The sequence below is a fragment of the Paralichthys olivaceus genome, chromosome 19 (assembly GCF_024713975.1).
Source record: "Paralichthys olivaceus isolate ysfri-2021 chromosome 19, ASM2471397v2, whole genome shotgun sequence".
NCBI lineage: Eukaryota > Metazoa > Chordata > Actinopteri > Pleuronectiformes > Paralichthyidae > Paralichthys > Paralichthys olivaceus.
The window spans coordinates 1,386,748-1,402,728 of record NC_091111.1 but is presented as its reverse complement, the minus strand read 5'-3'; the positions used below and the strand labels follow the sequence as shown (position 1 = coordinate 1,402,728).

At 40.5% G+C, this 15,981-nt stretch overlaps 2 protein-coding genes across 3 annotated transcripts in view; both read left to right on the top strand.

The window, feature by feature from the left end:
- The window catches only part of tab2 (TGF-beta activated kinase 1 (MAP3K7) binding protein 2), a 45,759-nt gene that overhangs the window by 4,824 nt on the left and 24,954 nt on the right, over positions 1-15,981 (top strand). The gene's annotated exons all lie outside the window — the stretch shown is intronic.
- Positions 7,733-9,257, top strand: LOC138405672 (eukaryotic translation initiation factor 4 gamma 1-like). The gene is made up of 2 exons (XM_069515688.1): positions 7,733-8,347; positions 8,618-9,257. The coding sequence occupies exons 1-2, from the start codon at positions 7,877-7,879 to the stop codon at positions 9,107-9,109; spliced, it is 963 nt and encodes a 320-aa protein (XP_069371789.1). The 5' UTR covers positions 7,733-7,876; the 3' UTR covers positions 9,110-9,257.

Sequence of the window (15,981 nt, the reverse complement as noted above, 5' to 3'; positions counted from 1 at the left end):
AGACAGCTGTTAGCTAGTATTAGCTACACAGCAGGGAGACACTGAATAAAGTAGAATCCACACACTGTTGAGTTTACTTCCACAGTTATACCTTGTAGCCAGGGATAATATGTCTTCAGCAAACACAGATCGATAGTATGCACAGTACCTTTGCAGTGTGCCCCCTTTATAGATGCCATATCTCAGTGTGTCCCATACATTGATTTATTTGTGGCAGTCTGTTTCAATATTACCATTCCCCACCATGCCAACTTTCCTCTGTTAAATTTCAATTTACAATAATCTGTGCATGTTGTATTAACTTGGTTTCCACAAAACAGACATTTTGCAAATTATTTAGTCGTAACTGAACCACTTGCATCAAGTAAACATTGCATGCACATATCATTTGGAGCAGATGTGCATGTTTACTGAGAGAGCACAACTGTGAAGAATGATTTTGGGATTTCAAGAATCGATAATGGATCATTTGAATCACAATCTGGATAAATTAGAAAATGTTAATATATATATTTATATATGTGTGTTCATTCAGAGTGACTTACCAGCACAGCATGCCTGCCAATAAATTACAAAATACCAAAATGAAGTCAAAAAAAAGTCCAGCATCAGTGTTTAATGTTGTTTTTATACTGAAATCAATCAAGTGGAAAATGAGCAGTCATAACCCTAGAGTGTATCTAAGGACTCCGTGCTCATTTTTATTTACCAGACATTTGTGATACCCTCTGCTATGGACACAATATTTTACACTCATCCACAAGTGAGACATTTGTTCAACACAAGTGATGACAAGCCAAGTTTGTCAAACTGACTAACTGCACAGATGTTTGAGCAATTCACAGGTTAATGCAGATAAGGAAATGAAGATTAGGTAATGACTGAGAAAACTGTCAAGGGTTTAGATCATAATGATATGGATTGATGTAAAGACAGAGGTGATGCTCCCAGTGCACTAAGCCACTGTATGTTATACTCAACATATTTTTACTGTCTAGTGCAACGGACAGTCTCCTTTTTACTTTCTGGGCACATTCATTTGGGTCTTAGTGCCTTTGAACAGGCTGAACAGACTGTGACTGTTGGTGCGTGGCATTGTCAAATTACATGGGCTAATGGGATGGAGTCTGGACATTTGCTTGTCCGGAACACTTGACAGTTTACACCGCGCATCATAGGGCCCTCAGAAATACACCTGCTAAGGTTGAAGTCGATGGGAGAGGTTTTTGAGGAAATCGAAGGACAAATGGACTCAAAGACAGTATATATTTCTGGATGTGTTACATATTATTGTATTTTTTTGATGCTTCTACTTTTAATCATGGTCTCTCCTCTGAGGATGTGGTCATGCTATATTTTAATTAAACAGTCGGATTCCCCTGGTCCGCACCAGTTCTAAGTCAGCTGCTAGGCACCAGCCGAGGTGCACCGCTGGACCTTCCAATATGTGGATATTGGAAGGTCTAATCGAATGACTCTGAAGTGTGTGCATATGTTGATGGGCTGTGGTGGAACTCGGGCTCATAAGCTGCTTTCAGACATGCACTGAACTCTGGAAAATCTCTGCACTTTCTCCGTAGGAGGTACACGTGTGAACACAAATGATCGAGTGAGAGCCTCCGGATTATCTGCAGACTTTATCTGCCTGGCCCCCTAGTATGAAGTCAGCATAAAGTTGGGAGAATCCAATGTGAGAACACGTCAGGAGTTTCCCTGCTGGATTCACTGCGAGAGAGTGGGGGGGGGGCAAAAATTAAAGAAAAATCAAATATCTTGCCATGAAAAAGGGGAGCCACACACAGACACAGAAGAAGATGTCTGGAGAGTTTGTGGCAATAAGAGCCGATGCAGTGTCTGTGTGTTGTCCAGAAAATCATGTGATCAGCGCAGTGGAATTATTACGTTGTTTCCTGCCACTGCCTGCTTGCACCCGGCTCCACCACCCCTCGCCTGAATAATGCTGAGGATTTGTTGCTGTCGTGAACGCATCAGTGCAGAGAACCTCTCAATGCATTGTTCATGTGTGAAAAGCAAACTGCTCCAAACTTTATCTGCAAGTTATGTGTGAAAAATGCCTGTGTTGCGTCAAAGATAAAATTTATTTGTTCTCTGCATCGCTCTTGCTGGATTGGTCAGACTGTAGTAGCTTACATTTTGTAGATCCACATTTGTCAGTAGAGATCTAACGTTCATAGAACAGCAAGCATTGAATAAAAAAAAAAGTACTTTCAACATAATTTGGGCAATTTGGGTCAATGTTGCTTCAGGAATCTCTGTTATCGTAACGCCGTGCACATCAGATGTAGTTCCACTTTGATGGCCCTCTGTAGTCATACCTTTGAATCCTTTGCATACTCTGCAGCCTCTCTCTTGATACGTGCATCAGTAAACAAGAAAGGAATGAAGAACCACATCCTATACAAAGACTGAGTGTGCACAACCCTCCCCCATCTCTGTGCCCTTGACCTGGCCTCTGGGTTTCTTCTCTGATGCTTTTCTTTTCCTGTAAAGTCCCAGCCCCAGCTTCTCTAAACTGACACATCCTCTGTCACAAGCAGAACAGACCACAAGCTACTTGGGTTGGTTTATTTCCTCAAGACTTTAAAGCTTTTCTTTTTGCATTCATCCATTTTTTAATCTAGATCCAGCTATATTGCCAGTTTGCCATTTAAAAGTCCTTTCGTTATGCTTGCTCTGCTTTTTTACACTGAACTAGGGAGGGCACAATGAGGAAATTTTCCTACGGGGTAATACACTCACAAAACACCAATGTCAAAGATAAGATGATGAAAAGATGTGTCGAGCGCTTACTTCGATCTATCTTTGAAAGGTGTTTTAGCCTTACACTTTGACTCCGAATTGTCTACCATACCTGTCAACTTTCCTCTAGTCATGTGATTTTACCCCGCTACTCTTTGATGCTTTGCTGCTGCACTGAACTGAAACGTTTATGTTGTAATTGTATGTATTCAGCACAAATTGTTTTGTTACAAAATGCTACACAGAGCTGTCACAACCTGAACTGGAATCAAAGTCAATCCAAATCGTGCATCATGTGGATTTCAATCTAATGCTTGTTCTACAGAATGACAGATATTATTCACTCTTTTCACTGTCAGATATTTTATAATGGCCTACTAAAATCCATTATAATACTATTGTATATTTCTGAATTGTAGGTTGGATATTTTTCAACTCACTGTTAACATTTAAAACTTGACGAAAGCATTATGTTTGCATATCATATTATTGTCAGTGATGAATGCAAGAAAACTGAAATATTCCCATGTCAGTGATTTGTGTGAATGAAGAACTACAAACTCAATTGCTCATCATTATTTATTAGCCTAAGTTCGGAGACAAGGCTACAAAAATACCAAAGTTTAATGAGTGAATAGGTTATAAATCAACTCAAGATAGTAACAGCAGTAAATCAGACTGAAATGCAGTGGAATAATTAAAGAGGAGCTTTTCATGCTAATGAAGTGTTTTTCAAGTTTCCTTTACAGAAACCCCGCTATCAATTAAATGAGTTTAGTGGAGCTGCTCTGCCGACTCCCTTTGGATGTACCATTTAAACTAATTGGAACCAGAGTTGCTGGTGTGTTAAACAGGCATTTTCGGAAAGACAGCAGTGCAGCTGACTGACTTTGTTAGTGCTATCTGTAGGATTAGGTGGCTCTTACTTCTGAATGACAAGAAAATGTGTTGTCACAACAGCATCATATTTGCATACAAGTAGCTGAGTCCACACAAAACTAGTTTATTTCCTGTTGTCCCGTTTTCAGTGTGATTTATTTTCACATAAAAAAAAGATTCAGGAACCATCAGGTTTCACGACTGAACTTGACAAAACAGGGTCGGTTAGAAAACAAAATTAACAAGAATCAAGGTTCAAAGGTTTTATTGCCATCTGCACAACAGATACAACGTACATGTTGGCAATGAAAATCTTAAATCCCAGGCACCTCAAGCAACTCAACATGCAATAGTGTCAGAAAATAAGAGTAATCAGATTTAATTGTAGATTTAGTTTACAATCAGCATTTTTACATTTGATTTTTGTATGTGTGATGATAATGCTTGTATCATCTTTAATCGTTTAATATAGTTTCATAGTATGGTAACAACCTTAAAAAAAATCATGATAATCCCATATTTTCATGTCACCCTCTTTGAAGATACACGATGCACTTAATTCACCTGCATTAGCACATATGTTTTTTGGATATTATAGTTTACTCACTAGTAACTGCAAACAATAGTATTGGTTTATTTAAGATCTCTTTTTGTCTCGTCTGTTTACATTGACGACCACTGATGACATGTCTGTTTTCTGTGACGACTACTGATGATGTAACAGCTTCTTGAAGAGCTGTGCCAATTTGTAGGGGAAGATTTCAACCACTAACCCCTGTGACTACGTTTCAAGGGGCAAGATAACTCTCGAAAACAAGGGGTAGGGAGAAGAGTTGAAATGGGATTGGGCCAAAGTCACCTCAGAAATTTTGCAAGTAAAATTTAATTTCTTAGTACTCGCTTTGTAAAAAAATTTTTTTTACTTTCTCCAAACAGTGCATTTCTCATTTACAAATAATTGTTAAAAGTTAATGTTATCACCATCTTGGTTCAACAAAAAAGACTAAAGCTGCCAGCTGTGTCACATTCCTCCACACAAGTTAATAGCTGTTTTGAATTTTCAAGCAGAAAACATATCTCAGATTTCAAATTGGCTCTATGCAACTTTTCCTAAAACCCACCTGCAAAGCAGACCAGCGCTTTTTAGCACTGACAAACAGGCACTCACATTAATTACACTCATAAGTAACCATTCAGTTGCTTATTGACTTTCTCCTCTATCCACAAATCCACTGATCTTTTCCAGTGTTACGTGTAACTGACCTGCTGATTTTTGAATGACAGTATACAGGAAGATTCTTCAGTCGTTATCTTTGGCCTCTTTGCTCCTCACAGTAATGCAGACCATAGCCTTTGTAGCAGGATGTGTGTGTATGAGTGACACTAATGCCTCCTCTCATCGTGCATTGCTCTGAGAAACACCTCAGTTTGTGTTTTCACATTTGGGGGGTGCAGAAGCCTGCATATTATTAGAACCAAATAGTGTGTTGGTATCAAATGTGGGTTACTTCATAGTTTTTATGGAAGATGTAATCACACCTCTGAGCAGTGGTAATGTTTGAATTATAATTAGATTTGTGTTTGTTCAGTTTACTGTAAACTGGCCCCTTTTGATGGTGAAACAAAGACTGCGTTTACATGCACACTAGTATCAACATCCAGTTATCATTGTATAATACCGATTTTGCTTGAATATGAAAGAAATTCTCAGAGAACTAAAGCTCTAAACTGCAAGAAACCTCTCACTTTGTGCATTATTAAAAATATTAAAGGTACAGTGTAGAATTGAGTGATTTCGAGTGTTGAAATTGCATGTTGCAGCACAACACCCCTCATCTCACCCTCCCCTTCCAAACATGAAAAAGAACATGTGGTCTCCTAAAGAACCAAGATGCAGAGAGTCTCTTGACGGGTCAGAGCCATCGGCTGAGTCTGTGAGAGAGAGAGAAGTGAGCAGCAGCGTGCGTGCGTTACCTTTATCTGGAAACTCCATAAGGTATAAACAGTCCACCTAACTAAAACAGACAATCCTCTCTGACCTCCACACTCATTGCTCTGAAGATACTACTCACTTCTGTGTTGGTTCAGATTACGCATTGGAATTGATTGGAGTCAGGCTGCACCTGCAGCTGTGGCAGTGTGTGGGGTTGGGCAGGGAGACATGTCGCAGCTCCATCTTTGCGTTTCATCTTCTGGACCGCGGATTCGGTTTTGGTTGGAGAATTGTTATAGCCCTAGTATATTTACAAGAGTTTCCACATGCCCAATACAGTTCATTTCAGTTCATTCCAACCAACGAAAAACGCAACAGAAATAATCCCTCTTCATAAACCAACAATTAAGGAAAGTAAACAGAAAGAGAAGCGTCAATGTCGCTTCAAAAACAACAGCGTTCTTATGTATAATATGTACAGGGCGCCTGCGTATCGAGAATCAAAACCGTGGGAGTCTAGACCGCGGTTTCAGTTTGGGTATGGCGCATGTGCAGGCCGCCACCGAGAAATGCTTACTTCATAAAGCCAAAAATGACCATCATATGATTCCATTTACACCTGGCATTGTAATGTTTTTCGTATACAGATATGATTTTAAATTGATTCAAGTATTTAAATTGAGATCTTATTGTTCTGTTAAGCTCTCCACACATCCTGCTCTCCATAACGCTATGTTGTATTTGTTTGCTATATGAGGGAAAGAAGAAGAAGCCAGTTGTGTGATGAATTGCCAAATTTGCCTTGTATACTTTTGTTTGACCAAAGTGAAAGCAACCAGTTGGTCTTGTCTCCACTCCATCAACATTTGTCTTGACTGCTGTCCATTGATGAGGACTGAGAGGAGTGCTTTGTATGTTCACTGACTAATTGCTGCTTCCTGCGTAGCAGTTACTTTCAAATAGTCATATTCAAACCCACATATTTGTAGAATGGCCATATATTTGCATTGACACTTGTTTTCAATGTTTCTCAATGGCCCTGTTCACAGCTTGCATTAATATGCATCTTCTGTGACTCATCTAATGTCTCTATATGCAAATAAGTTCATCATTTCTGTTCACAAAGATGTAATTATTTTGTTTTTATCCAGTCTGAGTATACAGATGTGCCTGTTGTTGATGTTGCGTATGGAACAAATTTCTCAACACATGGACACTGAGAAGATAATTTGGAATTGGATCTGCATTGAGTTGATGGATATTGCAGACTGTCTTATATGCAAAACGACAAAATATTACTCTAACATAAAGTATTCTTATAATAATTGTTAAGTGACTGACGTGTACTGAACAGCTAATGTTACAGTAACATTACTCAGTAAGATGTGAACACTAATGTCAGTAATAAAGCACTACCCCAGCGTCGTAACATATTTTCTACATGTAAACTATTAACTACTCTTTACGTACAAAATACACAAGTAACATTATGGACTCCTCCTCATCACTGCAGAGAAGTCAGCTCAGTGAGGTCATCGCCGTTTTGACGCATGAGGGCCACTGTAGCTCTCCTCACTCTCAGGAAGCTCAGAGTTTGATACGATGTTACAAGCTTGTTGCACACTGAACCTTTAAAACCTTTCAAAGGGTCTTTAAATGTGAGTTAAACTGTTTTTAATTGATTTAGAGACTTCCACAACCAGCAGCCTAACTAAGCCTTTATATTAGTAAATTACATTTATATTAAAGTAAGTTACACCCACAATATATATTTTTAAATGTTGATTATTTAAAAACTTATTTATAATTATTGGATTATTACACACACACACACACACACACACACACACACACACACACACACACACACACACACACACACACACACACACAAAACCAGCCACACCCACCCCGCATTGATTTGGGTCACATCATAGCATCAGAGACAAAGTGGTATCAAAGAGATTAAACCATGACACATCAAAGATCACACCTCACTAGGTCTCCTTGGCTTACTTGGCTTGGTTCACTTTGTTTAAAGTTCAGTTCTCACTAGGTGTACTTGGCTTACTTGGCTTGGTTCACTTTGTTTAAAGATCAGTTCTCACTTGGTCTCCTTGGCTTACTTGGCTTGGTTCACTTTGTTTAAAGTTCAGTTCTCACTAGGTGTACTTGGCTTACTTGGCTTGGTTCACTTTGTATACTCACCGCATTTTGCTTGGTTTACCCTGTTTTTTGGAGGCAGCTTGCTTTCAACCTTTACTTAATTCAACACCAACAAAAAGGTCTTGAAAACTAAAAAGCATGGCAGATTATGTCAGGAAGTTTCCTCTGTCCCACAAAGAGAAGAGAAGGATCCGCCAAAGGGAGCCTGTTGTTTTTGTGGAGCCCTCAGCCTCCTCAAGGAAGAAGAGCGCCGTGGCTTCATCTAACCTAAGGAGCAAGAAGGGAGGACCGACTCAAAGCAAGCCTGTCGTTTTTGTGGGCTCTGCTTTGTCCAAAGAGTGTCCACAAGTGAAAGTCACTTTTGGATGTCCCCCCGAGGTAGATGAGGTGGATGAGCAGCTCAAGAACAAGGAGCTCATCAGGGCTGTTAAAAGCATCCTAAGGAGCCTGACTCCTAAAACCTTCCAGGCCTCAGTGACGCAGCTGAAGGAACTGAGGCTGAACACAGAGGAGAAATTGCAGGAAGTGGTCAACCTCATCTTTGAGAGGGCCATTATGGGACCACACTCTGCAAAGCTCTATGCCAGGCTGTGCAGCAGCCTCCCAAAGGTAGGTCATGCATCTATGACAATGCAATCGTCTTACAGTGTATATATATATTCTATTTACATTTTATGAATGATTTCTTTTTCTGTTTTCTATATGTTTAATAATCTCAGTGATGTTAATATTTCTATTATCCCCTTTGCTGATATACTTAGGCAAATAATTATCTTTTCTTATCTCAAGTTTTTGGATAAAAACAATGTTGTTCACGACATGTGAGTTGAATTAGTCTTAACAAGGTTTTGTTCATGTTTCATGTTTTCTTCTCCTCAGGTCCAGTTCCAATGCACAGCTGACTCAACAACCTCTGTCAGCTTCAGTATTTTGCTCGCCAGACGCTGCCACGCAGAGTATAAAAGCATCTTTGGCAAAGACAACACTGTTGAGAAGAGCGAGAGAGGATTGAAGCAAATGAAGAAAGAGCTGGAAGACGCTACACTTCAGCACTCCATTGGTACAATCAAATTTATAGGGGAGCTCTTTCTCGCTCACATCTTGAGCAAGGCTGTAATGCACAGCTGCATTAAGAGTCTCCTAAAGAACCAAGATGCAGAGTCTCTTGAGTGCCTGTGTGAGCTCCTCCAGATTATCGGCATGAATCTGGAGATAGTCACTGCCAAGCAGGTCATGGACTCATTCTATGACCAAATGCATGTTATTGCTGAGAATGAGAAGACATCCTCCAGGATTTCTCTGATGTTAAAGACAACAGCAGACCCCTTTAAGAGAAGATGCCCATGGCTGACTGGCGGCAGAGTTCCTTAGGCCGAGGATGAAGCATCAGTCTCCCATCGCCAAGAGAAGGAAAAGATCAACATGTTGCCGGAACCATGCAACAGGCCCATTGTACCGCAATCATGGGAGCCCGTTATCTTTGGGCCTGTGATATCTTCCAAAGAGCAGTCACAGTTTGAGCCCACTGTGGATGAAAAGCCACTGCTAAACTTGGACAAATGTGGACAAGAGGAGGAGAAGATCATTCAGAGATGATAATTACTAATTATCTCACAAATGGCAACCTGGAAGAAGCCCTGAACTGTGTGGCAGAGCGAACAAGCCCCTCAATCCTCCATGTGTTTGTCTGCTCTGCTGTGGACTTGTCATTTGAGAGTAGAACTGACAATCGGCGGAAGATGGGCCTGTTGCTGCTCCAGTTGCATGAAGCAGGAGTCCTGCCAGCAGGACGATGTTTGGTAACATCCCTTTGCTCCCATCTCCTTAACCTGCTGGTGTGTTGAGGATCCACCCCAACCATTGCCATTCCTCTGTTAGTTTACCAATAAAATATATTTTTTGTTTTGTATTCCTTGACATATTTAGTTCTTTCTTTTGAATCCTTTAATAAACGTCTTCTCAAACGTCTATTTGTGGCCAGATTTTCTCAACGCAATAGCATCTTAATTGTGCAAGAGGCAGTCAGGAAACCCTACAGGTGTGGTCTGACCCACAACTACTAGTCAATAAAACTGTATTTATTCTGTACGTTTTTTATTGACATCGTGTTGACAAGCAAAAGCAAATAAACTAAACAAATAAAAACAATTTGGACTAATTCATGTAGTAAAATGGATATGAAACAAAATAAATAGAAAATTATATGCATTACAAGGTCTGTTGTTTTAACCCAGTCTGAGATGTGTGTGTGTGTGTGTGTGTGTGTGTGTGTGTGTGTGTGTGTGTGTGTGTGTGTGTGTGTGTGTGTGTCATCATCTTTCTTGCCATCTTTGCGTTTCATCTTCTGGACGTGGATTCGGTTCCGGTTGGAGAATTGTTATAGCCCTAGTCTATTTACAAAGTCTGTTTGACTTTCCCCCACAAGTCCAATACAGTTCATTTCAATCCAGTTCAAACCACGAAAAACAGATGCAACAGAAATAATCCCTCTTCATAAACCAACAACTAAGGAAAGTAAACAGAAAGAGAAGGGTCAATGCCGCTTCAAAAACAACAGCGTTCTTATGTATAATATGTACAGGGCCCTTGCGTATCGAGAATCAAAACCGTGGAAGTCTTGACCGCGGTTTCAGTTTGGGTTCGTGGTTCGGTGCATGTGCAGGCTGCCACCGACAAATGTTTCACAGCTTACTTCAGAAAAGCCCCAAATTTTGATCTCATCTAATGTTTCCTGTTTATATGCAAAAAGTTCATCATTTCTGTTAACAAAGACGAAATTATGTTGTTTTTATCCAGTCTGAGTATACAGATGTGCCCGTTGTTGATGTTGCATATGCAACGAATTTCTCAATGCATGGACACCGAGAAGAGAATTTGGAATTGGATCCTAAGATGCATTGAAGGCGAATAAGTGTGCGTTCACATCTGTACTTCGGGCTCTCCACTTGTGATCAGATTGCTCAGGACAGATTTGAGTACCAGGACAAACTGTGGAGGTGGTTTGGCTGATAGGATCACAATCCGCCATGTGTCCTTTTGTACCTGCACGTCCATCTGGTCATATTTTGTCCATATCAGCCCAGTCTGAAAAACAAAAAACATTCTAATGGAGGTGTAAATGGAGTGACAGTCAAGCAACTGGCAATCGCATTTTTTCCCTACTATGCATAAACTGTGTCTGAGTCTTTACTAGGCATGAGACTTGATTTGACACAGATACTATAGATTACACATCTATGATTTGTATTTATAGATCAAATGCCTACTACTGTCTTTAAGCAGACAAGCAACCTTTTGGTAGACTCCCTGCATTACAAATTAAGTCTTCCACAAACAAAGATTGTTTTTTAAAAGCATAATATCTTTTAATGTCTAATCAGATTCATCAAAATTGGGTCCAGACTTTACCCGCAGTTAGCTTTTCACACATGCACAACACAGCAGAGGGTTATCTGCACAGACGCATTCACAACAGCAACAAGTCCTCCATTATTCAGGCGAGAGGTGGTGGAGCCGGGTGTGGCAGATAGAGGCAGGAAGAGAGATATTAATTCTGCTGCAGAGATCACATGATTTTCTTGACTACACACAGACCTGTCGACCTTTATCGCCACAAACTCTCTTGACCTTTTTGTTGGTGTCCTCTACATGTGTGACACTGCTTTTTTTGTGGGGTTTTTTTCTCCCCTTCTGCGGACTTTATACTAGGGGACCAGGCGGATAAAGTCTACAAATAATGTGGAGCCTTTCACTCTGACATTGGTGTTCACACATGCACTTACTCCGGAGAAAGTATGGAGAATCTCTGTAGTTCAGTGTTTGTCTGAAAGCTGTGTCACTATTACTATGATTGTGATTTGGTAATAATAACAGCGTATGTCAGACTAAATAGACAGTACAGATTAGAATGATAAATCTATTTATCTGTGTAGATGATCATAATTACTGTTAATGCAGATTGAATACGGAGCAGGTAGTTTTGTTTTCAGCTTGTTTTCTGTAGGATGGACATTGTAGACTGTCTTATCACTCCTGTGCTTATCCTGTGGGCAGGTTCTGGCTCCACATCCCCTCTCACTCCAAACTTCAGCTTGCAGCCATAGCACAGAAAGCTGGTTTTATTTGTAAAATGCCATACAGAGGCTGCTCTGTCTATCATCATTTCTCCCACAGTCTGTTGATGGTCTTTCATCTCTCTCAGGTTTTTTTGTGCTCACTAAGGATGGGAAAGGGCTTTGATCTAGTGTCCTATCAGAAATAGCGTGGGCCTTAGGCTCTCATTCTCCCTTCCAGCCTCACTCTGAAAACATATTGTCAGGGCGTGGTGGACAACGGAGTCCACCCAGAAGAAAAGCTTTTGTTTGTTGTGGTTCAGTGTAGCTTTGCCAAGGGCAACTGCCTCCTGTGTGGGAAATTCTTACTCTAGTAGTGGTCTGTTAAATTAGATTGTACATTTGCAAATGTTTGGCAACATTTTAAATCTACTATCAGACACATCTACCTGAGCAGAGGAAGTAAAAAAAACAATTAAAAACTGACTTGTCGTAACAATTTCAGGGGAATCTTTTTTTTCATCCAGTGCAGATTGCACAATAGCACTGCGAAGACTCACTAGTAAAGCTTGTGGAAGCCTCACTCAGAACTGTCACGTACAGAGGCATCTGATTTGTTTAACACAGAAATAAGTTTCTATAACTAACCAGAGATCCAGTACAGGAGAAGACCATTCTGGGTAAAAACTGTTTGTTTGACATATTTCTAAAAAATGACCCTCTTCCCAACTTACCTGAGTCCATCCCCCACTCCTGTTTAGTGGTGGCACAACACATTCTTTCTGCAGTGGTACTTCTTAGAGAAATGTTCTGCCTTGGGTTTTGGTGTGTATCTGTGTGTGTGTGGTTTGGCAGATTTTTGTGTAGTGTATCAGGCAGGCTGGCGCTGGCACCCTCCAAGGAACACCTGCTGGTGCCATTCTAGGCAGAACCACGGCCACTGTGTTGTTCCTCCCAGCAGGCACAAGCCTGCACACATTGCACATGGACCAACTGTGGGTGTATGGTAGAAGAGAACCATGCTTGCATAAAAATGATCCTGCATTACTGTGCAGTGAACAACTTGTAGAACATCTACTAATAATGTTTTATAATTAATATGGTTGTTGATCAGTTTGCTGACTCAATGTGTTTCTCGGCAGCTGCTCAGATACTTTGCCTTGAAACTGTCTTTATCATTTGCATTTTCAAGTCAATATTGGATAACAAAGAAAGATTGACGACAAAGATAAACACATATATAGTCTCTCCAGCACGTAGTGAGTCTACCCTGGGGTTCCCTGCCAGTTTGAAATCTATTTACTGATTCTAGAAATATCGGCCTGTCAATATGTAGCTTACCTATCTTGAGAACTATTTATGGCGTTAGGGTTATCAGCACCCCACTTGGGATGTTTATTGTTAAAAGTATAGTTAACCGAAAATTGAAAATTCACTCTTTATCTTCTCACTACTATCAGAATGTGTGTCAGTCTACAAAACCCTTTTGGAGTTTCAGGGGTAAACAGCGTTGCAGCCAAATCCAATCCAAAATAAGTAACTGGGGGACCACTTCTTCAAACTTAAGAAAAATTACATGCCTCCATACTGCTCCTGTAGTATCATTTAAGTGTCTGTAAGCCCTGACACTCAAATTTGTCTCGAAACAGTATCATTGACACCATGTGTTTAGCCTAAATGTCCACTATCGGAGGTAGCGATGCTCCCACACACCCTGCACATGCCCTTAGGCAAGAGTTTGTGTGCAATGTGTGCGAGCAAACATAAACATGGCTCCAGTGGAGGATATCAGAGGACATGGCTATGGTGTAAATGATGATGTTTTGGTTTTTGCAACGACTGCTGATGATGTAATGGCTTCTTGAAGTGCTGTCCCGATTCGTAGGGGAATATTTCAACCTCTACCCCTTGTAACTCTGTTTTAAGGGGCAAGATAAACCTTGTAAACAAGGGGTAGCAGTAGGGAGAAGGGGTGAAATGGGATTGGGCCTTAATCTAATACATTGGAATTTGTACTTGAACTGTAAAATACTGCACAGCAATCCGTTGATCCATTCAATAAATGCCAAAATATAAATTGATCACTGATAGGTAACTTGGTTGGACAGCTGTGATGATGCTGGACAATGTTGTATTGCAAGTTAGTTACCCTGATGTAGGTGAGAAGGTTCTGCTCACTGAGGGCAACAAGTATGACTTGAATGTTTTGGCAGGGCTAGAATAAGACTGAATGGTATCCCAGCAGCAGAGCAGTCACGTGACTTGGCTGCTATTTGTCTTTTGGTTGGCCTCAAGGTGGGGAATGATACTCCTAACAGCTGCTGGAAGCATTTCCGGCTGAGGGTTTCCTCCTCAGCCAAGCACACAGAGGTCCAGCAATACACTGAAGCAGGGATGCATCATTCACTGCTTCTCCACCACCCATACACACTATGTGCTCTAAACTTTAAAAGTGAGGAATGTGCTAATTATAGCCAGCCTTTACACTAACTATACAGAATACGTAAAATATTAATTGTTTTAAAAAACGGACAAATCTCGCTACCTTAATATATCAATGTATAGATTTGTCATTGCTTAAAGTATCCATTGCCTTATTTTAGCTTCAACCAAAACCTGACACAGTTTACAGTGTGGTTGAAAAGCCTTAGAGAGGGCATTTTTTTTGTGTGGACCAGATAATGCCACAAGCAGTGGAGCAAACTGATAGAATGAGCTGACCAAAGACAGACGTGCGGCTAATGTCCTACAGTCTGCATGCTTCAAAGAGCATGATGACATGCAGTAAGTGCATCTCGCAAGGCAATAAAGGGTGAAGATTTGGTTGGTGCATACTTGGCATGTCATCGCTAAGCGGCTGAGTGCAAGCAGCCTCATTGTATTCAATTGCCTCGCAATGAGTGTTGAGAGACAGTGGTACCACCCAGGCTCTAGCTGCAGTCGGCCTCAAGGTCACCAGTTAGAATCCTAGGCCAGCTGATACTGGTGGTGGAATCTCGTGAGATGTGCTTTCTATTTCTCAGTTGCTGAAGTGGAGGTTTCTGTGAGCAAAGCACGGAAAGCAGTTGTGTTTCATCTAAATGGTATGAATTGTTGTTTTCTTTACCATAGAATGGGCCCTTTATATTTGAAAACTTTAAATTTACATAGATGGGGTCCGCTCTGTGGAGGCGGCCATGTTTTTTAGTCCAAACCAGACAAAACTAAACAAATTCTTAAGTTTTCATGACATCTGAACCACAGGTTGTCTTTCATGTTTGGAAGGGGAGGGTGGGATGAGTATTCAGCTGCAACATGCAACTTCACCTCCCGATGTCACTAAATTCTACACACTAAACCTTTAAAATAGTTGTGAATACATTTTCTGTCAATTCATTATTCAGTTTAGTGACCAGTGCATCTTTAATAAATATTACTGATTTCTGTGTGAAAATTCAAAAACAAACGATTACATCTTTAGTGATTTCTTTGGTATATGATTTTAAAGTAGATACTAATAGTGTTTACAAAGTTGAAAACTACCCTTAAAGGAAACCAATATAATGATGGAGGGGTGGGTGAAGCCTTTGAGTCCACAAAGCACTTTTGCAGTCTCAGGGGTAAACAGTGTTGCACTGTTTTGTGGACAATGTTGCACTGTTTTGTGGACTCAAACACTTCACCCACCCCTCCATCGGAATAGTGGTGAGTAGAAAATGAGGATGAATTTTCACCAGAGCATTGGTGAGAAAGACAATGAAGGTAAAAGGAGGAGAAAAAGGTAAAAAAAAATAAAAAATACTTGAACTTTTAAGGGAGCCTTAGGCGTTTTCTTTGTCCCTCCCTGTTTGTGTGTTTGCATTGTTGCAGCACTGTAAAAGCGGGGTATGTGTGAGGGAGACTTCCCTTTTGAAGGTGGGGCTGTGGAATGGGATTGAAATGGAACTTACGTATGGTATTTATGGCATTTTGTATGCTGCTTTGTTATCTCAGGGACTGGTGGAAGGCTGTTAAAGTACAAACCAGGATCTGCAGATTCCAGTGCAGTCTGAAAGCTAGAATATAGAGAATCTATAAAAACTCACAACAGTCGGTGTCCTCCCAATCCTCACTGGTATCAGATCACTTTTCACATAACTTGGGTTTCCTTTCGTCTGTGTGAGATGACAAAAAAGAACAGTTATGCTGTTCTAAGAAGGGCAGTGGCCATAC

Coding starts and splice junctions, on each gene's coding strand:
- LOC138405672 (XM_069515688.1), top strand. CDS start 7,877: ATGGCAGATTATGTCAGGAAGTTTCCTCTGTCCCACAAAGAGAAGAGA. Junction 8,348..8,617: donor TGTGCAGCAGCCTCCCAAAG/GTAGGTCATGCA, acceptor TCTTCTCCTCAG/GTCCAGTTCCAATGCACAGC.